General features: G+C 36.8%; 1 protein-coding gene across 1 annotated transcript in view; it reads right to left on the minus strand.

Annotated features, from left to right (window-relative positions):
* LOC106871741 (uncharacterized) overlaps positions 1-23,182 on the minus strand; it is a 37,044-nt gene extending 13,862 nt beyond the window's left edge. The window contains exons 1-8 of the mRNA XM_014918360.3: positions 23,044-23,182; positions 16,060-16,123; positions 15,094-15,161; positions 12,576-12,651; positions 11,119-11,224; positions 10,469-10,559; positions 5,957-6,101; positions 1,412-1,486 (exon numbers count right to left, since the gene is read on the minus strand). Of these exons, the coding sequence (XP_014773846.2) occupies positions 1,412-1,486; positions 5,957-6,101; positions 10,469-10,559; positions 11,119-11,224; positions 12,576-12,651; positions 15,094-15,161; positions 16,060-16,123; positions 23,044-23,084 (666 nt within the window). The 5' untranslated portion in view covers positions 23,085-23,182. The remainder of the gene's footprint in view (positions 1-1,411; positions 1,487-5,956; positions 6,102-10,468; positions 10,560-11,118; positions 11,225-12,575; positions 12,652-15,093; positions 15,162-16,059; positions 16,124-23,043) is intronic.
* Positions 23,183-26,236: the final 3,054 nt, after the last annotated feature.

Consider the following 26,236-nt stretch of genomic DNA (forward strand, 5'->3'; position numbering starts at 1 on the left):
AAATTGAATTTACACACATCAAATGTAGGAAAAATCTTCCACCAAATCCATTTTTAAATGATTTAAAAAAAAAAACATTGAGTATAATAGCAAAAATCAGGTTTAGATGCTATCCACTCACAAACAACCAATGCCTACTAGAACTTAATTTGTTTATTAAAAACATTCAGATTGTATAAGGTATCCTAGTCTCTGTGGGTAAATCTGGAAATTTCTTCTGACTGGATTTCAACCTGTGCTGAAATTACATAAGAACTATAATACTATATCCAAGTCAACTTTAGATAATGTCAACTCTGATACTTATAAGATAATTTGCAGATTACAATGAGAGGACTACAGAAAACCATTAAGGAATAAAAAGCTTAGAATCAATTTCAAAGGGCATAAGGAAGATTTCATGGATAACTCAACAGTACAGTTTATTTGCTCTGCCAAGATGGACACTTAAGCAAAGTTTTATAGGACAGTATAATACCTTTTCTACTCTCACTTCTCTCTTTTAACTTATGGTCAAATACTAGTGAAGTCAGATCCTGATTCTTGGCTATAAAAACAAAAGTAAGTACTCTTTTATTCAATTTGATATAAATTCATACTACTCTAGTATTTCGCTTATACTTCTCAAGAAGGCGCTAATTTTTGCTAGAAGGAATTCCTCTCTCACTAAGGATCAAATTGACATTGTACTACTCACTAGATATACTATTATTGTACTTGAGGGAAAGTTATGGACAAGGAAACATAGACCAAACAATTTTTATATAACAATGAGATCCAGTGATTCTGCCTAGGTCATTGATCATGTTGATATCCATCTATTGTCTTGTTTGCTCAAAGTTTTCCCCAAACTAGCTGGTGGCCTATACAGGGGTGATACTTTATCTATCACCTTGAGTAACAGTAAAGTTTACATTGAGAGAACTGAGAAAAAAGTCTATTTTCTGCACATTTTCTGTGTTTATTGTACCTGTGCACCTTCCACAGCCCAAAACTATTTTCCCTGTTAAACTTCCTCTGATATTGCTGCACCTCTTATGTGTGAATAGCTTGCACTCAGTATATCTTATGGAATTTCTATCAACACTTTCTCTCAGAGAGAGAGAGAGAGAGAGTGGAGGGGAGAGAGGAAAGACAGGCAGATAGACAGAGATAAACATACAAACAGAGACAGACAGACAGATAGAAAGAGAGGGAGAAAAAGGCAGACTGACAGAGATAGATAGAGAGAGACAGAGGAAGAGAGAGAGGGAGACGGAGTGAGAGAGAGAAAGAGGGAGAGAGAGATGGAGTGAGAGAGAGAAAGAGGGAGAGAGAGAGAAGACAAGCTTATGTTTTTATCTTTTAGTTAGGCTGAGGGATATCATGTGATATAGTTAACTAGAGAAAGTCAAGAGGATAAAGTACTTACAGCAGTGGTATTGCCATGTGGGGTTGTTTTTGGTGGACTGATGACTGAAAGTAAAGCAAATGACCACAGCATTCCCTGAAGATATATTTGGAAAAGTGTAGAGATTTAGGTGGTTGTTATATTTCAGCAAACTTAGAACAGCAACACAACAATCAGATGAAGTATCTTATTCTGCTAGAAATAAGAGACAAATCTTCCATGAAACACATACTATGTTCTTTAAAAAAAAAGGTAAGATACATTAGATGATATAATTCAAGATAGACCATGTATGAAAAATAAAACATTAAAATGGTCATTGTTGGATTTCCTTTGATTAAAGATTTGCTGAAGAATCAGAACTGATCTGAGATTAAACAATAACAGCTTGACCACTTGGTATAGACCTTCTTGTAGTGTTTGGGTGATATTAGAAATGGTAAAAGAGGGTAAAATCTTCAGAACCTCGCCTGCTAAGATAGTATGACATTATGTGGTTGTTTAATTACTAAAAGATTTCTTTTAATTCACCCTGTCTGTCTATCTGTCTGTCTGTCCGTCCGGGATGGGTTGCTTCTTGGAATGTTCCAAGGATGAACTACTTCCTGGAAAGTTCCGAGAATTGGAATTCCTGGAAAGTTCTTAAGTTGGGCAACTTCCTGGAAAGTTCTGAGGGAAAGCAATTTCCCGGAAAGTCCCGAGGGCGTTGAGCTCCTGGAAAGTTCCGAGGAATAGGAGTTCCTGGAAAATTCCTGAGATGGGCTGCTTCATGGAAAGCTCCGTGGTCTTCCTGGAAAGTTTCGAGGATGAACTACTTCCTGGAAAGTTCCGGGGTCGTCCTGGGAAACTTCCTGGAAAGTTCCGAGGATTGGAATTTCTGAAAAGTTCCGAGGATGAGCTACTACCTGGAAAGTTCCGATATCCCCTGGAAAGTTCCGATATCCCTTGGAAAGTTCCGATACCCCCTGGAAAGTTCCGAGGATGAGCTACTTCCTGGAAAGTTCCGGGGGATGGATACTTCCTGGAAAGTTCCGAGGGCTTCCTTGAAAGTTCGATGGGCGAACTGCTTCCTAGAAAGTTCCGAGGACGAGCAACTTCCTGGAAAATTTCGATGGGGACTTCCTGGAAAGTTCCGAGGACTGACTTGTTCCTTGAAAGTTCCGAGGACTGACTTGTTCCTTGAAAGTTCCGAGGTATTCCTGAGAAGTTCCGAGGATGAACTACTTCCTGTAAAGTTCTGAGTGTGGGTTACTTCCTGGAAAGTTCGGATGAGGAGCTCCTTTCTGAGAAGTTCCGAAGACGGAGTACTTCCTGGAAAGTTCCGATGCCTTCTTGGAAAGTTCCGATGTCTTCCTGGAAAGTTCCGATGTCTTCATGGAAAGTTCTAATGTCTTCCTGGAAAGTTCGAGGATGAGCGTCTTCCTGAAAAATTCCGAGGGTGAGCAGCTCAAAGGTCACTTTTTTAATATCATTGACAAAATCCAGAGAAAATCACAGAATGTTCTCAACTCGCTTACGGAAAACGACTCCCTGGCTGGATTCCAAAAGTGGCAGTAAAGCTGGGGCCAGTGCATCACTGTGCAAGGTGAGTATTTTGAAAGAGATGATGTTAAAACTTAGGTAAATAAGTTTTATTAAACATAATTAGTCTGAGAACCTTTTGATACCACCTTATATATATATATATATATATATATATATATATATACCTTTACATGTGTATCTGTATACATTTGTGTATATGTGTGTATGAATGTATATGCACATATGTTTGTTTACATTTTCTAGCTCAATGAAATTAGTAAAATATGCTATCCTTTACTTGGAAAAGGAAATAAAGACTTGTATCAGAAAGGGCAAACATTGTAAAGTGGGTGGAGATGAAAGTATATATATATATATATATATAATGGTATTTTTATATAAGCTTAAGGCTTGTGGCAATCACTGCACAATGACTAAGGAAAATAGTCTAATAAAGGAGCACATAACCGCCCCCGCCCCCCCAACAGAAAAAAGAAGGCTTTCCTATCTGCGTGGGAGTTGAACCCACATCCCTTTGTTAACACAACTAAGTGTGTTACCTTTACACCAGTAAATCGGCTTCCCCATTTCCATCAAATTTAAGAACTATAATAGTTCACGTTTGTTTTTATGTAAACAACCAAACTCTTCCACCACATGTGAATGCTCCTGAAGCTGCAAGAGTTCATCTGTCGTCAGCTCATTGACGACATTGTTAATGTCCCCATCGTCAACCTCAAGGCACATGGGCTTGCCAAGAGACACTATCTCCTCGATTACATGTGTCTCAGACTCAAACATCTCAAAGTCTTTTTTGGATACCCAGTCAAGCCACAGTTACCTCCATGCAGAGTTCAGCATTCTCTTTATTACACCCTACCAAGCCATATTGATGATTTTCAGGCAGTTAACAATGTTGTAGTGCTCCTTCCAAAATTCACAAAGGATTAGATTTGTATTTTCAGTGACTTCAAAGTACTGACGAAACAGGTGTTTGGTGTACAATTTTTGAAATTAGAAATCACCTGTTGGTCCATGGGCTACAAGATAGAGATGGTGTTGCATGATAGGTAAAGAGCTTTTATGTATTTAAATTTGTCCAGGATATCATCTTCGAAGTTAGGAAGTTAAAATAAAACAAAATATTCCAATATAAATCATAATATTAAATATACTACATGTATTTTAAATTATTTGGAAATATTTTCACATATTTGAACGTATTTTGAAATATTATAAGATACTGTAAGATTTATTAAGTTATAGCATGTCAGGAGAGCTATTTTAGTTGTTGTGTCATAGCCCAGTTGTGCTATGGCATTCTTCAGCCAATCAGGGTTGGGCACGTATGAATACTAGAGGCAGTTCTCTGCCCTTGAAGTGAAAAGCATGTTTTTAATCAGTTTGCGGACAGATGGCAGATGAGCCACATTTCTCTTTCAGCACGGAACAACCTCATTGTTTTTCACACCAATTTTGTGCTACTAACTCTGAATTATACCAGCTCTCAACTTGTCACATTATGAACAGCCTATTTCACTCATGCCAACTTTGCTCTGCAAAATTCTGGAGGACATCAGCTCACTACTCAGGTCATGTTATGAGCAGTATATTTTTGTTTACACTAGCTAAACAATTAGCTTATAATGACTTCCAGCTGAATCCATATTTCAAACATAAGTTCTAAAGCTTTCTCTGACTTATAAACATACACCAGCTATGCTCATATGACTTGTCAGCTCTTATTATCCTTTAATAAATTAAATTATTTGTTTAAAAAATGCCTTCTGATATTCCATTACACATACTTCTCAAAAGCTCATCTACTGAACTTTTCCACAAACACTTTCATACCTTAGATTAGTGACAAGACTCACTAAAAAGTTATTTAGGAATATTTTAGTATATTTTAAATTTTTATGAAATATTTTAGTATACTTCAAATTACTAAAAGATTTTTTAATATCATATCAAGTAAAATAAATTATTTTTACTCTATGTAAGTAGTAGCATGAAGCACTGATAGGAAATATTTGTTTGGGACATATTTCAACTTGTAAAAGTTATTTCACTATAATTTGCCATGGAGAAAATATTCTTGCTTGAAGTAAAAAGGTCTAAGAACACCACTGTCAGTTTAAAACACCCTCTGGACAAATACATGCATTTCTAGTTTGTAAGCTGTCTTCAACACCCAGTACCAAGAGAAGCAACTCTGAGCTGGTCGGAAAGCCTTAGCTTTATAAAAAAATCAGTAAATGCTATTTACATATTTGTGTGCATAAGCCACTAGGCTGGAACAAATATGTAAGTAGCAGCATGTAGGAATGTATCTCTCAGTCCAAAGAGTGCTTTAAGTTGACAATGGTCTTCTTACACCTTTTTACTTGAAGCAAGAATTTTTTCTCCACTTTAAACTGCAACAAAATAGCCTTTATAAGTTAAAATAGATCTCAAACATATTTGAACTATATTTTACTATATTTTCAGTTATTATGAAACAGTTAATATTTTTAGTTTTTATGAAATGGCTTTTTTTAAATGGTTATAAAATAGTAGCATATATTTTGAATAAGATATTTCTTAATTTCTGTATTTGTGTATAATAATGATTTATTAAAATGAAAATATTTTAATCTTGTTAATTTGAAATTTTAAACTAAAAAAAAAGTAATGAGAATAATGAGCAGAATTGTGATGATAATGTGCTAATGGTTATAATATAGTTGACAATAAGTAGTTTAATTAACATGATTATTGCTACTGGTGATGTTGAAAAGATGATGAGAGTAACAATGTTTGTGACCGTGATGTTGATCACAATAATGACAGGGGGTAAGATAATTTTGATAATGATGATTATAACGACAGCAATAGTGTTGTTAATTATGATGATAATTACACTGAAGGTAATTTAGCAGTTAATTAATTAGAGGAGCAGACATTTGAAGAATGGTAGGTGAAGGAAGAGAAGGCAAATTATAATTGGCAGACTAGCAGACAGATAAAGAGAGAAGACCAAAGAGGTTGAAGTCTACTCACAGCATTGACAGCAGGTGGTAGCAGTGAGGCAGATATGGCAACTCCAACCAATGGCCCAGAGTTACCACCCAGAACAGACAGAGACACTCCAGCACCGGATGGAAGTGCTATTAAGATACCAATCCACAGACTACGACTCATGCCTCTGGTGGGAGGAGAGAAAGAAAGAAATAAACAAACAAGCAAGTAAATAATAAACTGCTTCTTAGAAATTAACTGCTGAGATTTCAATTTAATTTTTTTTAACACTGTTTAGTCAGAGGAAGAAGGGTCTCATCATTGACCCCTTTCAAGGTCACAGAAAATGACGAGCAGAGACTGCTATCCTCAGACTGAGTGCTTACATCAGAGAGAGCTTCACTAAAGGTACCTGTGGACCAGGTGGTAGCAAATAATATTAGACATAATAATCATTCAACAGAAAAATCGTATGTAATTTTCACCAGGAAATGAGACAGGTGGGTCTTTGTAAAAGTTGGAATCTTTCCTGGTGAAGAATGCTCTATTTAAATCTGATTAGTGATTAGTGACTTTTGAGCCAGAACTAGAGAGATACAGAGACAGAAGACAAGAATCAATAAAAGCCCAGCAGTTGGTCTAGATCATAAGTTTAAAGAAATTCTAGTTGATGTGCATGAAATTAGGAAGGAGGAGATAGACAACAACTTGGAATTCTTGCAAGATAACCTGCTGTGGGCTACAAACCACATGTGGCTGGTGCAAGGTCTTGGCTAGGCAGAAGCTGTTGTGTTAGTGAAATGACACAGTAGATAGAGTTATGAAAACTAAGAGACACTCTTGGAGAGTCTGGAAGGAAGTTGAAAGCAGAGAGCACTCTCATGGCGATAGATTGGGTCATGTGAAGCACACAGAAAGGCATAGGAATGGCATTAGATGGAATCTCATGAGCATGATCGAAGATCACGATTTTTTGGACAACCTAGTGTTGCTGCCATCATCCTAGGAATAAATCTAAAGCAAGACACACAGACTGGCAGAGAACACTGACAGAATTAGCCTTAAACTCAACCCAGAAAAATGTAAAACAGTACAGAATAATGCCAGACAACAAGCTCATGTAAAAATCAGCAATAACAAGGTGGAAGAGATTGAAGAATTTGCTTAACTTGAGATGTCAGTCAGGGAAGCTAGGCATTGGGCATACTAAGCTATGAGGAAAGCAGAAAAGAATAGATTTGAACATGTTCCTCAATGTGAGGATTTGAGACATAAACTGTTCCAGATTGCAAGATAATGTGTCACAGAAAACCAAGTTAGCATAAGAGAGAAGAGTATTAGAAATAAAAATAGAGGCGCATTTGTCTTCAATGCTAATGACAAAACAGAAGCTTAGTATTGCTTTTATGAGAGTTTGTTGAACAAGGGGAATGCATAGAATAAAGATAGTCTAATCTCATGCTGACCCAACAGTGGAACTGGCAATTCAAGTTGACAGCAATATGATACATGAAGCAATTACAGGTCTGAGAGTTGTTAGCCCATCAACAATTATGTCTGATGGGCTAAATAGTTAACCAGGAAATTGTCATAAGCAATGACTGGCATAGTTGTGTCATTGTAAATTGCTAGAAGAGCAAAGGAGGTGCATTAGAGAGAGGAATTACAGAAGCATCAAATTGTTGGACCAGACTATGAAGGTCACAGAAAGAACCATGGCACAATTGATTAGGAATAGAATTAGCCTACATAAGATGTAGTTTGGCTTTATGCCTGGAAGAGGTACCACAGATGCCATCTTATTAGTGAGGTAATTTCAGAAGTACTTAGCTAAGAGTAAGCTATTTTATCTAACATAAGTTGATTTGGAGAAGGCCTTTGAAAGGGTGTCATGGCCAGTGATTTGGTGGTCATTAAAGAAACAAGATGTAGATAAATGGCTTGTGAAGGCTGTATAAGCAGCATTTACATGCACAGTCAGCAATGGATAGTGAAAGTCAGCAATGGATACAGCAACAAATTTAGCAGACAGCTGCAGTCTATCAAGGTTCAATCATGTTTGATGATGTTTGAAAATGTTTCACAAAAAGCTTAATGGATGAAGATTTTTGATGAAAATGCTTGAAGATGAGATGTTTGATGAAAATATTTCATGATGATGTTTCATGATGTGTGATGAAACTGTTTGGTAAAGCTTTTAAAGAAAATTCTTGATGGATGCGACTGGTCTGATCCATTTTCAACCAGTTTGAGATGTTTGATGGAAAGTTTGATGATGATGTTTGATAAAGATGTTTGATGAAAAGGTTTCATGAAGTTGTTTGATGACAATGTTTCATGGATATAACCAGTCTGATCTGGTTTTAGCCAGTTTGAACAGGTTTAAACTGGTTTTAAATGGCTTGAAACAGTTTCAAATGGTTTGAACCAGTTTTGTCTGGCCTGATCCAGTTTGGACTGGTCTGAGTCGGTTTGGACCAGGCTAATCCAGTTTGGACCAGTAAGGGGCAGTTAGGGTTAGGGTTTGATGTTTGATGAAGATATTCTTTTACTTGTTTCAGTCATTTGACTGTGGCTGGAGTACCATATGATGATGTTTGATGAAAATGTTTGATAAATGAAGATGTTTGATTACTTGCTTAATTAATTAACTAATTAGTGAAGCAAGTAACTTGTTAATGAGCTAATTAATTAAGCAAGCATGCAACTAATTAGAAAACTAATTGATTAAACAAGCAAGACACTAATTAATGAACTAATTGAGTAAGCAAGCAACTAATTAATTAACTTATTAATTAAGTGAGCAGCTAATTATTTAACTAATTAATTAAGCAAGCAAGCAAATAATTAATCAACTAATTAGTTAAGCAAGGAACTAATTGATTAAGCAGGCAAGCAACTTATTAATTAACCAATAAATCAAGCAAGTAACTAATTAATTAACTAAGTAATTAAGCTAGTAAGTAACTAATTAATTGACCAATTAATTGAGCCAGCAACTAATTAATTTACTACTAATTAAGCAAGCATCTAATTAATTAGCTAATTGATTAAGCTAGAAAATTTTTTAATTAATTTGCTAATTAAATAATTAAACAAGCAAGCAGCTAATTAATTTAAAATAGCAGGCAGGTAATCAATTAATTAAACAAGCAAGTAATTAAGAACTGATTAATTACACAAGCAACTAATTAACTAATTATTTAGGCAAGCAAGCAACTAATTAATTAATTGATTACACAAACAAGCAACTAATTAATTAACTAATTAAGTGAGCAACTAATAATTTAATAAATTAAGCAAGTAATTAATTTATTTATTTATTAATCAAGCAACTAATTAACTAACCAATTAAGTCAGCAAGCAATCAACTAATTAATTAAGAAATTATACAAGCAGTCAGCTAATTAACACATTTATTGAGTAAGCAAGCATCTAATTAACTATCTAATTAATTAATTAAGAAACAACTAATTAATTAGATAATTAAATAAGCAAGCAACTAACTAATTAGATAATTAAATAAGCAAGCAACTAACTAATTACCTAATTAATTCAGGAAGCAACTAATTATTTAACTAATTAACATCTTCATCAAATATTATCAACAAATATTTTCATCAAACTTCAAACACCTCAAACTGGTTCAAACCTATTCGAATTGGTTTAAATTGGATAGAACCAATTGAAACTGATTAAAAGCGGTTCAAATCAGTTCAAACCAATTTAAAGTGGTTTGAACTGGTTCACTCTGTTTCAAACTAGTTCAAACTGATTAAGACCAGTTGCATCAATCAACCATTTTCAGCAAACAACATTATCAAACGTTTTCATCAAATATTGTCATAAAGCATTTTCATCAAACATCTCAGTTCAGTTCAAACCAGTTCAGACTTCAGGCCTTATGCCTACAGTAGAAAGGATTATTATTATTATTATTATTAAGGTGTTTAACATTAAAGACAAAATGCTTAACAGCATATTTTCTGACACTTTACTTTCTGTGTTTGAACACTACCATGATTAGCATTGCTTTTCATCCTTTCAGGGTTTGATAAGATAAGTAACTATTGGGTTTTGGGGTTGATGGAAACTGACAAACTCCCTACACTGAAAACTGCTTGCTTTGAACCAAAGTTTGAAACTATAAGAAAGGTTCAGAGCTGGCAGAATGGTTAGCATATCATTTCTTCAGCTCTTTACACTCTGAGTTCAAATCCCATTGAAATAAACTTTGCCTTTCATCTTTTACAGGCTTGATATAATGAATATCAAGTGAGCACTGGATCGATGTAATCAACTAATCACCTCCTGCTAAAAATTGCTGCCCTAGTCTCAAAATTTGAAATTATTATTTTTTTTTTTTCCTTGAACACTGCACACTTGAATGAAGATTGGTTTCAATTCCATCCACATTCCTGACTTCCAGGCATTTTCTTGAGGAGTCACAAAAAATGGAGGGAATACTTAAGAAATGTCACTATGTTTAAAATGACATTGCAAGTGAGAGTTGTCAAACAGTCTAAATAGATGAAAATATGAAATGATGCTTACCTGGACTTCATTTCCATAGTGGGCCATTCATCAATATATCCTGTCACTCCTTGGAGATGGATGGCACCAATGATTAGTCCAAAGATAAACCCTAGATGAAAATATATATACATGTGTGTGTGTGTGTGTGTGTGTTTGCATATATATCTTTTTATCTTTTACTTGTTTCAGTTATTAGACTGCAGTCATCCTGGGGTACTGCCTTGAATAATTTTTAGCCAAATAAAGTATGCCAGCACTTACATTTTTAAAGCTTGGTATTTATTCTATTAAACTTTTTTGCCATATAGCTAAGATACAGGAATTTAAACACACCAACACTGCTTGTCAAGTGATGGTGAGGGACAAATACAAACACACACACATGCATGCATGCACACACTTAGAGACCTTGCTTTAATGAATACTTGCTAGTGAGTAGATCCCATTAAAAGTACCTGTGGTTCAGGGAGTGATGTAAGACAGGGAGATGTCTTTATTGTTACACATGCATCATATCATACTTGACACTCATTTCTCTTTAGATTCTCCAGAGATTTTCCACATCAAACATCAATATCTCGCAATCATGTAGAATCACACATCTTCCACATGTTTCACAAAGTCTGTACATATCCAACTTGAACAATGAAAGAAAGTATCCAACTGACCACAGATAATGCACAATGCAAGACCAATTGATTCCGATCTCAGACCAAGATTTCGTAAAGAATAATTTTGGATCACAGTACCAAAAGTCCCTGCTAGTATTGGGCCCTGACAAAAGAATAGGGAAAAAATTACAAGTATAAGTAAAAACACAGTACACAAAGCATAAAGATAGGAAAGTCTAGTGAATACGAGAATTAAGTAGAACCTGCACACAGAATCTTTCTATCCAACACTCAATGTGAATTCACATCACATCTCCCTCTCTTTCTCTCCATATAAATCAACTTATACCCAATTGCTCTCTCTCTAACTATTTTGTGCTCTACTTTCTATGCAAATTAGCATTAGACATTCATGAGACTCTGCTTGTCTCCTTTCTCTCCAGGTTTTTCTTTGACAGACCATTGGGTACATAGTGATGGCTTGCCTGATAACTGACCAGTGGTTGTAATACAGCAAAAGCAAACTAGTAGCAGGGACTTACACCCCCTCACTCAGCTACAGAATTCAATGACTATTGTCATTGCTGCCTCTATTGTTATACAGACACACACAAACTGATTATCTCTCTTTTTTTTCTTTAGCTAACAATTAAATACTTTTATATTTGGACTTCATGCAGATTTTTCTTGTGTCAACCAACCAAATATTTTGTCATTATATATCTATCATCTCCATTTTTATATTTTTATTTTTGTTATAAATGTTTAGTGAGAATAGTGAAGGTGATACCTTATGACTTTTGTCTATTCTCAAGGCCTCCAAGATTGGTGAGAAAGTTATTCTCAGACTGATGACCTGACCAAGAATGATTGTAACACAAATTACCTCCATTAATGGCACCCAAAGGCCATTTGGTAATTTTAAACTGGAGGACAGATTACTATATTTGATGGCATATTAAATGCACTTTTTTTATCAAAAAAAAATCACCCTAGATCCTATATGTGAAGTTGGAGCTATATTACATACTTTAATGCACTAAAAACTTATTTTCCTGAGTATGCTAAAACCTGGGATCATCTAATATGCATCTTTTATACACTCAGATATGATAGGTCTACCACCTAAAATCTGAACTCTAAGTGAAAGGTCATTTTATGCGATATGTAAATTTTTGAAAAGGTATCTTATTATTTCTAGCTATAAATATTGCAAAATATCCAATTATATACATGATAATATATCTACTGCTGAAGATATTCAAATTTCTCTTTACAAATTTTAATGTCACATAAAATGGCCTTTTAGTCCTGCTTTCTTGACTATAACATGTGAATCTAAAATCTTTCAACAGCTACAAACAAAATAAAGTTAGGATGAATAAAGCGAGAAACATCAATTGAATGCTTCAATATTTGGTTATTAATGTGTTATGACAATAATAACTACAGACTTTTTTTTAATAAAACTAACAAGCTGTTTAAATAACAATAATATATCAAGGTTTACTTACCATCAATGGTGATATCAACATACTGGCTACTAAAACAACCGAACTGTTTTCTACCAAACCAAGAACAGAAATCATACTGCAAGAATAGAAACAGAAATAACTTGAATTCTTTAGTTAAACTTATTTAGCAAGAGAAAAGATCTGAGATTCACTGTTCAAACTAAAAATAATTGGCTTTAGTTGAATCATATCAACTATGCTTTCCCATGTTCTTATAAATTGCCTGATCACTAAATGTTTTGTTTATTCAAAATCTTTATCCTCTCAGTCATTTAAAAGTTAGCTTTTCTGAAAAGGTTTAACAAGACTGAAATATACTAAGAGTTGTCATTGTACTTGCGAAAATAAATCATTCCCCACTACATGCCCCTTTCCTATTCAATATTTAAACAATTTGAATTTCAAAGTAGTCTTGCTGGCCTTTCTTGAATAGAATTATCAGTAGCACTAATTTTGTTGTTCATTTTAATTGATTAAACACTTTATGGTTCATTATATTAATGTCATTAGCTTGTACTTAAGTATATGCTCTCTATATAGAAGGCATCACTAAGAAGTTTTCGAACAACAAAAATAACAATCTATAGAAAGAGAGAGAAGTGAAGACATATGCTACACATCTCATTTCAATTCATCCCAAAATGAAGCAAATCTATTGTAAAGTTCTCAATAAAAAGACACTGACCCCTATCCCTCTTTTATACTTTTTAACTTCTCATCAACTGGTACAAAGATACATCACTCAATACAACTCCTCCTCTCAGTTGAGGGACCTTTGTCTTGCAAAATATTCGGTAATGTCACCAGTGTTGATGGCATGTAAAAAGCACCCAGTACAGTTTGTAAAGTGGTTGGTGTTAAGAAGAGCATCCAGCCATAGAAACCATGCCAATGCAGACAGTATAGCTTGGCACAGTCATCTGACTTGCAAGCTCCTGCCAAACCATCCATGCCAGCATGGAAAAACGGATGTTTACACCCTTCTTACATATCAAGCAGGATCATCACCCTGAAGGGACTTGTGATTTACTAGGTATTGACTAGTAATTAACTCTAAGGACTTCAGATTCCAGGCCTTGTTTCCACACCTAAAATTTCTTCTCTAGATCAGGCACTGATTCGGCTTTAAGAACAAGAGTAACCAGTTTTGAATTCCTCTGTTATGACCTGGAGGACTATGGTAAATAAGAGGGGCTTCAAACTGATCCTTGGGGAACTCCCACATATATACAAAATTCATAGCTATACTCAGTGCCAACCTTCACCTTACTGACAGTATCCCTGTACATGGCTTGTACAGCTTTCACCAACCACTCATCTATCTCTAGCTTATGCATAGACCACCAGAAAAGGGAATGGGTGACCCCGTCGAAAGCTTTCCCCATGTTGACTAAAGCCAAGTACAGAGGTTTGTTCTTGGCTAAATACTTTTCCTGCAGTTGTCTTATCAAGAATATAGCATTAGTCATGCTTCTCCCTGATACAAAACCAAACAAAATATCATCTAGACTAACTCTCTTCTTAATTAGTTGAGCTATGATTTTCTCTGTAACTTTCATCACCTGGTCCAGCAATTTAATACCTCTGTAATTATTTCTGTCTAAGACATTACCTTTACTTTTGTTGCAAGCTATGATACTATTACATCAGTCATTGGGTATGATGCCCTTGTGGACAAACTGATTGACTATATGGGTGACTAGACAATATCCCACTCTGCCAGGTATTATAAGCATTTCAGTGGTGATTCCTGATGGACCAGGGGCTTTCCTTGTCTTCATATCCTTAATTACTTTATGTAATAAGTTACTGTCAATTTAGATAGTTGATTCCTCAGTTGGGTCTTCCATTAGGAAAATTCTCCTTCTCTCATGCATTCCCTACATTTAGTAGCATTTCATAAATACATTTCCAAGCCATGGAGACACACTTTTCTTCTTCAACATTATGATTTTCTTTTACACATCGTTTTGAAATCCAAAACACTTCAAGCCTCTGGTCCTCACACCACACAACATTGCAAACTTCTTCCTTTCTGCTTCTTCCCTGGCTAAATATACCTGTCTCCTAGCCAGCCTTCTGGCTATTTGATATAGCTCCCTGCTAAACCCATACTTCCAGTCCTTCCAGGCCTGTTCCTTCACTTTAATGGGCCTGTCAACTACACTGTTCCACCACTATGTCACCTTACGTCAAGAAGAGAATTTGCACCAGCCACAAATTCGGTCAAATGCCCCCAGCAAGGTGTCCTATTGGAACCTCCAGTTGTCTTACACATTATTTGTCACTATATCCTCCTCTTTTTTTTCAACTGCTTCAAGTAACACATCTCTAAATCTCTGACCATTCAGAGGATCTTTATGCTTCCAGACTATTCTTATATGTATATACCATAGTTTCTTTGTTGTACATTTATGCCCTGATTACTGATATTCTACTTAGAAGTCAGTTGAGGATCTACGAGGATTTACACAACTAATTATTGAAGTGTATTTATTTCTCTTTTGCATATACTAACCTTGCTAAAATTATGAGCATACAATAGTCAAATGTAAAAACAGCACCAGTATGGACGGAATCTACCACCTGGAAGAGAACAGAAATTTTGAAGATGATGACAGTGATGATGATGATGAAAACAACAACAATGATGATAATAATCTTTTATTCATAAACCAATGAGGGTTCATTTAAAAAACTGGAGATGGTATAGGTCAATACAATACAAATAAAGTGGGACTCAAGCATGTAAATACAGAATAACAATGAAAATTACAACAACCAAAATACCCAAAAGAGGAAAGTGTGTGTCTTCAATCCTTTCAACCTGGTCCATCATGTAACCTCTTTCCCTCTTTCGCTAAGACAAAGAAACACTACCTGCCCTTACCAGCCAAAGGAAGGTGGTCTTCATAATGGACTCAGCCAATAGCCAGATCCATCCTACACATGACAGCAGATGTTCAACATAAACCCACAAGTCAGCAATGCTTGGGCACTGGACAAGGAAATGCTGAACAGTTTCATTGCTCTGCACACACCTCAAGCAAGCCCAGCTGATGGCACTTCCATGTCTATAGAGTTTATCCCAAACCAGCAATGTCCTCAATAGCACTGCCAGGCCAACGATTTCTGGAAGTTATCCATAGGCCCTAACCTGAAAGTCTTCCGGAACAGACCAGCCAACTCATTCTCATTGATGCCCAGAGATTTCCCAAGAATGTCATCACACTTGTCCACTACTAATCCTCTTTAGAATGCCTGAGCAGAACTTCCACCGACCGCATTGCCCAACTGACAGAGATCTGTAAGCACCTGACAACACTCTAGATGCCAGGTGCCCTACCTTGATCCAGGACTGAAACTCAGACAAAAAGATGAGCAGTGGAAAATCCTGTCTGACAAACAGAGACTACAATCACTCACCAGCTCACTGCCTTACTCACTTTTTTGTAATAACAACAATAAAACAATAAGGACTGACCTGTGCCACAACTAGACGGGACTTCACAGATTTCTTGAATTTGCTTTCATTTTCTTTCTTTATACTGCAACAACAACAATAATAAAATTTCCTCAGAAAGTATATGATTACAAGTTTATAGAGATGAGAATATAGTTGATTGAACTGAACTCAATATATAACTGGTACTTGCACTATCAAGCTCAGCTCCCAGGGAGATGAAATGCAAATCTAACCACTTGAGGTATCATTAATCTCTCATCTAGCATAAAGCCACCTTTCTCTGCAGTAACCCCAACACTGATAAAGGGGATTGTAGTCTTGTGAGTTGCACAGTGACCTCACTAATGGTGGTGCCTTGAAAAAAATGACAGTTAATACAGTCCGTAAAGTGGTTGGCATTGGGTAGGGCATCCATGCCAAAATAGACAAAAGAGCCCAATGCAGTCCTCAAATCTGTCAGAGCCTGCAGGAATTGTCCAATCTATTGCCACCATGAAAGATGGGCATTAAATGAAGATGATGATGATGACAATGATGATGATAATAGTGATGCATATTCAGTAGTCTGAAAGTGAGACCTTTTTGACTACTTCAAACACATTAATGATTACTCAAATTCAGATAAGGAATATAGTTGATTACATTAGACTTGTTATCACATATATGGAATGGTGCTGCTGCTACACACGCTAACATCCCTGACAACATCCAAAAGAAGTTCATTCAGATGATTGTCTAAAAAATCCCTCACTAATACACTGCAACTACTAGTACATAGACAAAATGTTTATTCTCACTGTCTGTTGCACTGCTACTACATCAGCCTCTGCTCTACTGAACCAGCAAGTTCCACCCAGGTCCACCTGCCAGAACTATCTCTCCTCTCCTTCATGTTATCCTTATTATATCCCACATCTCAAAACAGAACAAAACACTTTGCTGAGTCTTGTCTACTCAGAACCCAGTCTTAGAGGGCCTGCAAAGGCCATGGGTAGAGTTTTTTCTTCCCGTTATTTCTAGCCATTTTTCTCTTTTTTTTTCTTTTCTTTTCTTTTTTCTTTTTCTTTTTTTTTTTGTCTCTAGACATCAATTAACAAATATTCAAACTGCAGTGTGGGAAAGCTAGCATGGCATGAGTATTTCTCTCACTCCTACTCTGAAGTGTGTATACATTTCTTTGATGGACTCTGTATAACGTGTATATATATATATATTATTATGATTGACCGTTGACTGGACACTATTCAATTTTTTTTCTCCGTGTGTTTCTCCTTGTCTCCGTATTCTTTCTGTTGAAGAGCGTAGCTCGAAACGTCAAAGACTTTCCGTATTCCCGAGCGTCATACTAATACATCCTTTTGTTATTTACACCACCTGTCCTCGTCTGTTGTTGTTTTTTCGTATATTCTCCCATATATATATATATGTGTATGTATATATATATATATATATATATATATATATATATATTTGTATGCATTTGTGTGTGTGTGTGTCTGTGTGTGTGTCTGTGTGTGTGTCTGTGTGTGTCTGTGTGTGTTTATATATATATATATATATGTTGTTGTACTTGGGGATGGTGTCGACGAACATGTCGACGAACATGACGCTCTGGTACTTGTGGCTATCGTACCATGAGCTTGCCTTCCCTACTTTCTTCTTAGTCCTTTCTATGGTGTTCCATGATTTGCTCCTATAGAGTGGGCAAATCCCATTCCTATCGTTGCGTTTGAAGTCCGGCAGAATGTCAATAGACAGCCTGCCGAACTATATCCAGGCAATGCAACCTCACATCGCCAATACGAAGGTAACAACCTTACGGGCGCATGAGGAAAGAGAAAAAGTCCTCAATGCCCACATGATGATGTGGACAATTGTTCTTAGACCCCAGAAGCGCACAGCCAACAACTTCCAAGCTTGGAACAATGATATCCCGACGCTGTATGGGCTCCGTAAGGACCACAAGGTAACAACTAATCCTGTAGTGGGACCACCAACAAGACCAGTCTGTGGAGCGAATGTCACTAGTAACTACAGGATTTCCTACTTCCTCTCAATGATCATACGCCCCATAATCCAGATGTCACCTGATGTCTGTGACAGCACGGAAGATCTCCTCAGCAGGATCAACGACTGCAACAACACTTGCAACCTGACAGGGTGTATAGTGGGTAGCATGGATGTGGTATCACTATACCCATCTATCGACGTGGATTTTGCAGTGGAAAAGTGTGTGGAGATGATCAACGAGAGCGAAGTGGAGTTCCAAAAAGTCAACACAGAAGAACTGGGCCTCCTACTTAGATTGACATATGACGATGTATATCTAGATAGATACGACCTTAGAGATTTCTGCCCTAGTAGACGTCTAAGAGGTAGACCACCCACAATTACCTCTATGGCGAGGAAGACCCCTATAGAGAGATAGAGTGGATGGACCAGAGCCATACGGACTCCCACTAATATCCACCAGGTAAAGAAAATGATCGCACATGCACTAGGAGCTAGTATAAAGGTCACCCTAAAAGGCCACACCTTTAAATTTAACAACAAATTATACGCCCAGGACGAGGGGGCAGCCATCGGTGTTAGTATCACCGGTGATGTGGCCAATCTCTTCATGGTATGGTGGGACAGAAGGCTTAAGGAACGCCTGACACAGAACTCCATACTCGTGAATGTGTACTCTCGATATGTCGATGATATCAACTTAGTGGTAAAGACACCCCCACAAGAGAGTACCCCTGAAATAGAAATAGAAACTAAGACTATGGAGAGCATCCAGCAAATAGCTAACTCCATCCACCAGAGTATTAAAGTTACGATAGACTACCCTACTAAACACCCTAACCATAGATTACCTGTATTAGATACTGAACTTTGGCTAGAAACTAAGAACAATAAAACCAGAATCCTCCATTCACACTATACAAAACCTATGGCCTCCAAATACCTGATCCACCGGAACTCGGCTATTGCGGACAATGCCAAATTCAACATATTGATGGCAGACCTCGTCAGAGTAATGCGAAATGTCTCCTGCATATGCGACCCTACAGAATTAAAGAGACATATACAACATTTCGTCCACCGCATGCAGTTCTCAGGTTAAAGCCATAAAGAAAGGATCAGGGTATACAAAGGAGCTATGAAGAAGTTTGAAACAATCAAACGCAACGATAGGAATGGGATTTGCCCACTCTATAGGAGCAAATCATGGAACACCATAGAAAGGACTAAGAAGAAAATAGGGAAGGCAAGCTCATGGTACGATAGCCACAAGTACCAGAGCGTCATGTTCGTCGACACCACCCCTAGAGGCGAACTGGTGTACCGCTTTAGAAGGGCCCTAGACAAACTTAAGCTAAGAATTAAGGTTGTTGAAAGGCCAGGCAACCCTATTAAATCCCTTATCAGTAGAACATACCCTTTCAGTAGAACCCCCTGCACTGATAGGAACTGTATCGTATGTAGATTTTGCCCACAAACGAACTGCAAAACCAGAAATGTGGTCTATAGTATAAGATGTACAGAGGGACGATGCAGAAATAAGACAATAACATATGTAGGCGAAACAGCAAGGAGCATAGGGGAGCGGGCAAACGAACATTGGAGGGAACTTAAGGAAGGGAAGAACTCATCAGTTCTGTACCAGCACGCTGAGCAAGAACATAGAGGCTCAATCAACAACATAGAAATTAAAATCTTATCTACACATAGCAGTGATGCAGCACTTAGACAAATTACTGAAGCTACACACATAATAGAAGAGAAACCTAGCCTGAATAGGAAACTAGAATGGAACACTAACACACACCACTAACAAACCACAAACCACAGCATGTGACAACATGTTACCCATAAACCAATAATAATATGAACAAAGTATAATACAATACATAGATAAACAAATGGAATTAAATACTACATACGTTAACAAAATTTAATTAAACACAAAAAAAACAACCAAAAAACACACACACACATGAACAAATAAATAAATAAAAACAAATACAAACGAACACGTATTAACAGAGAATATAGGTGATACAGACACTCCCCATACACACATGCACTTACAAAAGACACATTGAAGGACACGCATGCGTAGACACATACAATAGGAATACAAAATACAAAATGGCTGATAGTTAGCAAGGTGAGACACACATAAGAAAGAAGGAAACAAAGGACCACTGATGAGGTCACAGAAGTGTGACGAAAGAACTCTGGCCGAAATAAGATTAAGATTAATGTAATATAAAGCTGAAGCAAATTAACACCAAATATACAGTGCGTGTGTTTTTATTGGCTAAACTGGCAATATGACCATCCCCAAGTACAACAACATCAGTTTCAACACACGATTTCACATCAAAAATCTTGCAAAACAAATATATATATATATATATATATATATATATATATATATATATATATATATATATATGCATGTATGTATTTATATGTGTCTGTGTGTGTATCTATCTGTCTAAAGAATCCTTAAAACTCAAGAACTACACAACCAATTTCATTCAAATTTTACTCATGCCTTACTTAGGGTCCAAATTCTTGTTTAATGCAAGCCCAGACCAATTTCTTATCTTTTACACTATTTCAGTATTATGTGTCAAAAGTGAAACCATAACATCTCTATTGTAAGGTGAGATACTTTCGATTAATTATTTCACTATTAATAATGAAACTATTAAAGTGAAACTATTATCTCACATTTATACCCCCCCACACACACACACACATACACACATATATATATATAATATAAATTGAACATGGGCGGCTGTTGTATTCTTTCTTGTCTCGAGGTTCACGGCCAAATGACCAGGTGGATTCGCGTGAAAAATGGCACACATGTGCAGATGGGTGCATAGATTGGAACGTGCTTTGTATTTTTTCCTAGACCCCATAGTTACCGAGAAAATCGATTAAAACAACCGGCGTGCGTGTGTGCGTGTATGTGTGTGTCACTGAAGCCATTCATACATACATACATACATAATTACTCTCTCTCTCTCTCTCTCTCTCTCTCTCTCTCTCTCGGTTTTTCTCTGTCAATCACTCACACATTCACTCACTACAAAAATTGAATAGAAAATGTTAGTTATCTCTCTCTCTCTTTCTTTCTTCCTCTCTCTCTCTCATATACACACACACCTTCAGCATTACTCTCTCTGTCTCGCACACCCCATCAAACATACACACACACACACACACAGACATACGCACGAAGAATGGTTAGTGAGAGCTGTGCGAGCCATGTACAGAGACGCTGTCAGTAAGGTGAGAAAAAACAAGTGAGACAGAGTGGGGAAGAGACAGAAGATACTTTTAACTTTTATTATAAGTAAAATGGGATGAAGGCCAGGAGGCCTGTTACTATATTGTATATATTATATATAAGCTAAAAAGTTAATTCTAAAATCTCTCTAAGAAATGATCACCTTAGTTGTACTAGCAAACAATGTTCACAACCACTTCAGCATGGCTGTTCTGCTCAAGTAGGAACATCTCTTCTAGCTGGTTAATGATGCACAGCTGCATCCAATATATATCGAGCAGGGGAACGAACCCCCTACCACTTTGTAGCTATGGGACCAACATACCAGTCTGGTTTCAGGTTATTTCTGACTCTCTTTAGTATTGGACACCTTGTCGGCTAGAGATGGCAGTAGCTCGCCTCTGCTTGCAATATATATAAATTCAAGTGACACACAGTTGCTGATTTTGCAACAAGCTAAAAAACTAGTTATAAAATCTCTCCAGCTGGCCATACAACACAATCTGTGTTCTTGTATTTTCAAACATGGGAATCTAGCACCCCTACTCAGCTCAAAACAATATATGTGCATTAGGAAATAACCCGGAAATTGCAATACACAGATATTGTTTTGAGCTGAGTGGGGGTGCTAGATTCCCTTGTTCAAAAGTATAAGGACACAAATCGTGACGTATAGCCAGCTGGAGAAGATGTCTCCTGGGCTGAATTACAGCAACATTCATCCTAGACCAGGACTGCCATGTTATGTTGGCAAACAATCTTTACTCCATTTTTAACCTTGTTCCATTCACAAAAATGTTTGGTTCAGAATATGTTTGTCCTGGCACGTTACTTTAGCTTTCCCCAGACTAATTGTGAGTCTGAAATGTACACATGCAGTGGAAAATCTGTTTATGATATGTTGCACATCCCACTCTAAATGTGCCAACAAATCGGCATCATCAGCATAAAGTAAGTCTCTAACAAGTGTTTTGAAAGTCTTTGCTTTGCAGTTAAACTAGGTCAAATTAAAAATACAACCAGATGTCCAAAATCTGATTTCAATTCTCCTGTTGCAATCCTTGAAAGCATACCAAAGCAATGCAGCAAAATAAATAGAGAAAAGTGTAGAGGCTGGAATATCTCCCTGTTTGACACCGTTGTCCACCGAAAATTCATGAGATAGCTCACCATTAAAGACTACTTGAGCTTTCATTTATGTGTGTGTGTCTTTATGTCTGTGTTTGTCCCCACCATTGACAACAGATGTTGGTATGTTTACATCCTTGTAACTTAGCAATTTGGCGAAAATGACCAATAAAATAAGAACTAGGCTTTCAAAGAATAAGTCCTGGAGTTGATTTCTTTAACTAAAAAAACCCTTTAAGGTGGTGCTCCATCATAACCGCAGTTAAATGAGTAAAACAAATGAAAGAATAAAAGAACAGACTATACACACACACACACCATTTTTGCCATCTGAGTGGACTGGAGTTATATGAAAGGAAGTGTGTTGCCCAACAACACAACAAATTGCCCAGTCTAAGAATCAATACCATAATCTTACAATCATTAGTGCAACTCATTAAGCCACGCACCTTCACTATATGAATGTAAGTATGTATATTTATATGTCAGCATATATAGGCATATTGTCATGCACCTGTTGGAGTTTGGTGTTAAAAACTTAAGGTCTACCAAAAAGAAAAAAATATTTCTCTTACCATTTCAGGGGTTTCCTTAGGGATAAAATCCTGCATTTCATGTTTTATTTCATCTATAGGTGTCACTTGGAATCTACTCTGCGGTTTTACTATTCAACCTTGAGAATCTGCACCCAGCTGAGGTGGCACCTTACTCAAGTTACCCAATACGGAATTTGAGAGAGCCAGTGTTTTATTGTTACCCTGACCTTTAACGTCCGAACCACTGATTTTGATTTGCACGTCAACATCATCCTTTCCTATCGATCCACCGGACTCTTGATCCAAAACATTAATACTGTTTGCACCAGACTTACCATTTTTATTACTAATATTACTGCTGTCACTACCAACACTTCTGTAATTAACGTTGTTGGAAACCGTAGATGTAATAGTGTTGTCATTGCTTGGTTTTGGAGAGACAGCTTCGGATGCTTCACAAACCTTTGTAAAAGAAATATTATCATTAAAGGAACAATTGGTGTTTTGGTTATCCCCGAATAATAAATCAGAGTTAGGTGCGGTTTCTAACAGCAGCTCAGAACTTGATGAATTACTCAGTTCAAGTTTTGACAAACATGATTTTTGCTTCGGCAATTTAATAACGAACAAAGTAGCTGCCATTATGAGAAAATCACAGCTTAAAAAGCTAAAAATCGATCCTTGTTGTTTGTAAATATATTCTAAAAAGTAAAAACGATAGACAGGTCAAGTATCATATAATAGTGTTACGAGATATTAGCCTGTGTACAATTCATCTATGAACAAACTAAGGAGTTACTAACTCGCTGTCACACCTTTCTCCCTCTTTCTCTTTCTTTCATCCATTGTTCTGCCCCACCTCTCTCTCTCTTTCTCTCTCATCCATTCTGTCCTGCCCACTCTCTCTCACTCTCTTATTCATTCTGTTCCACCTGCTTTCTCTCTTATTTATTTTGTCTCACCCACTCTCTCATTCATTCTATCCCACCCACTCGCTCATACACTTTATCCCACCTACTTGATCACACACACACACACACACACTCTCTTTTTCTCTTTTATATCTGTTTTACATATAATGAAATCAATGTGTCCTACCAGTCATGCTCTGAAAGTGAGGCTAAAACAACCAATGGAGTGAGAGTGAGTGATAGTCAGAGGTGTTAAATGCAGGTGAACTGTAACAAGTACTAAAGCCACCAGTCTTTTAATTTAAATGTAAAATTTTTATCGTAAACTATATCGGCTTCACATACATAGACGCACACAAACACATATAACCTGACATACAATAGAATGCATTGCATTTCATGTGGGCCATGCCCATAGAGGGAAAATAAATGACAAAGGTAATGGGAGAGAGTAGGTGCAAGGAGAAGTATAACAAAAAAATAGAGTGAATCTGTGAGTGAGTGAGTGAGTGAGTGAGTGAGTGAGCAGCATATCAACAACTGGAGCAGCAGTTATTATGACAACAATAAAACTTTTTGTCATTTACAAACAAAATAAAAAAATAAAAAAATGTATATGAATTTGTTTTGCAAGATTCCTGGTGTGGAATTGTGTGTTGAAACAGGCATTGTGAAGATCATTTTTTTTTTCTTGTCAAATAAGCACATGCAGTATATATTCATTCTTCACTTGTTTATTATTATTGTTCTTATTCTATGTCCATTGTCTGAAATCTTTTGTCACACACCTGTGACCTCATCAGCAACTCTCCATTCCACATGTCTCCTCCTGTTCTGTTCAGCTCATTTTGTTTTTCTCTGGTATATATCCTTATCTGCACATGCATTTGCTCAATATGTGTGTGTGTGTGTGTGTGTGTGTGTGTGTGTGTGTGTGTGTGTGTGTGTGTGCGCGCGCGTCTGTGTGTGTGTGTGTGTTTGCACGTCTGTGTGTGTGTGTGTGTGTGTGTGCATATGTATGTACATGTTTCTATGTCTTTCGTATGTACTCTCAATATGTGGATGATATGAACATAGTGGCTAAAGCACTCCCACAAGACAGTGTCTATGAACTATAAGCTAGCACTATGGAGAGCATCCAGCAAATAGCTAACTCCATCCACAGAGTATTAAGGTAACAGCAGATTACCTTAGCAAGCAAACTAACTATAGGCTACTGATCTTAGACACGAAACACTGGCTGGAAACTAAGAATAATAAGGTCCAGATGCTTCATTCCCTTTATGCCAAAGCCATGGCCTCTAAATACCTGGTCCACAAGAACACAACTATTGCAGACAATGCCAAGTTCAATATCCTAACAGCAGACTTGGTAAGAGTGATGAGAAATGTGTCCTGCATATGTAACCCAACAGAATTGGAAAGACACATACAACACTTCAACCACTGCATGCAGTTCTCTGGCTGCAGCCAAATGGACAACATTAGAGTGGACAAAGGAGCATGGGTTAAGTACAACGTCATTTTAGAGAATGGTGCAAATGGAATCTGTTTGCTATACAGGACGAAATCCTCTGGAACAGCATAGAAAGTATCAAACGAAAGATAGGTAAGTCCTGCTCATGGTATGACAACCAAAAATACCAGAGTGTCATGTTCATTGATGTTGTCCCTGGTGGCAAACTAGTGTGTCTTTTTAGGAAAGCATTAGATAGAATAAATCTACAGACTAAAGTAGCAGAAAGGTCAGGAACCCCCATAAAATCCTTGATCTGTAAAACTTAACCATTCAATAGGTCCCCATGTACAGAGAATAACTGTAGAGTGTGTAAGATGAACCCACAAATTAACTGTAAGATTAGGAATGTAATCCATTGCACCATCCTTCTATGTAGTCATAGAAGGATGGTGCAGAACAAGACGACTTACAATGGGGAGAGGGCATGTAGCATGCAAACAGCAAAATATATAAACCTATGCACACACACACACATACTTAAGATGAAATGGGGGAAAAAAGAGAGAGATAAATAAGAAAATAAATAAATGAATAAAAAACATGGATACAAACTGTATAGTAAGCAAACCCATATGCACACACACACAAAATACACATACAAAAGACATAGTGATGCATCTGTGCACCTATACATGCACAAACACACAGATAAAAACACAAATGCATGCATAGAAAGATAGAATGGATTAACCAGGACAGGAAACACCTGGGATGGAGAGTCACTGAAGAGGTCACAAGTGTGTGACGAAAGATTTCAGACAATAGATATAGAATAAGAACAATAATAATAGACAAGTGAAGA

This window comes from Octopus bimaculoides, chromosome 8, assembly GCF_046866305.1.
Source record: "Octopus bimaculoides isolate indiv1 chromosome 8, ASM4686630v1, whole genome shotgun sequence".
In the NCBI taxonomy this organism is placed as follows: domain Eukaryota; kingdom Metazoa; phylum Mollusca; class Cephalopoda; order Octopoda; family Octopodidae; genus Octopus; species Octopus bimaculoides.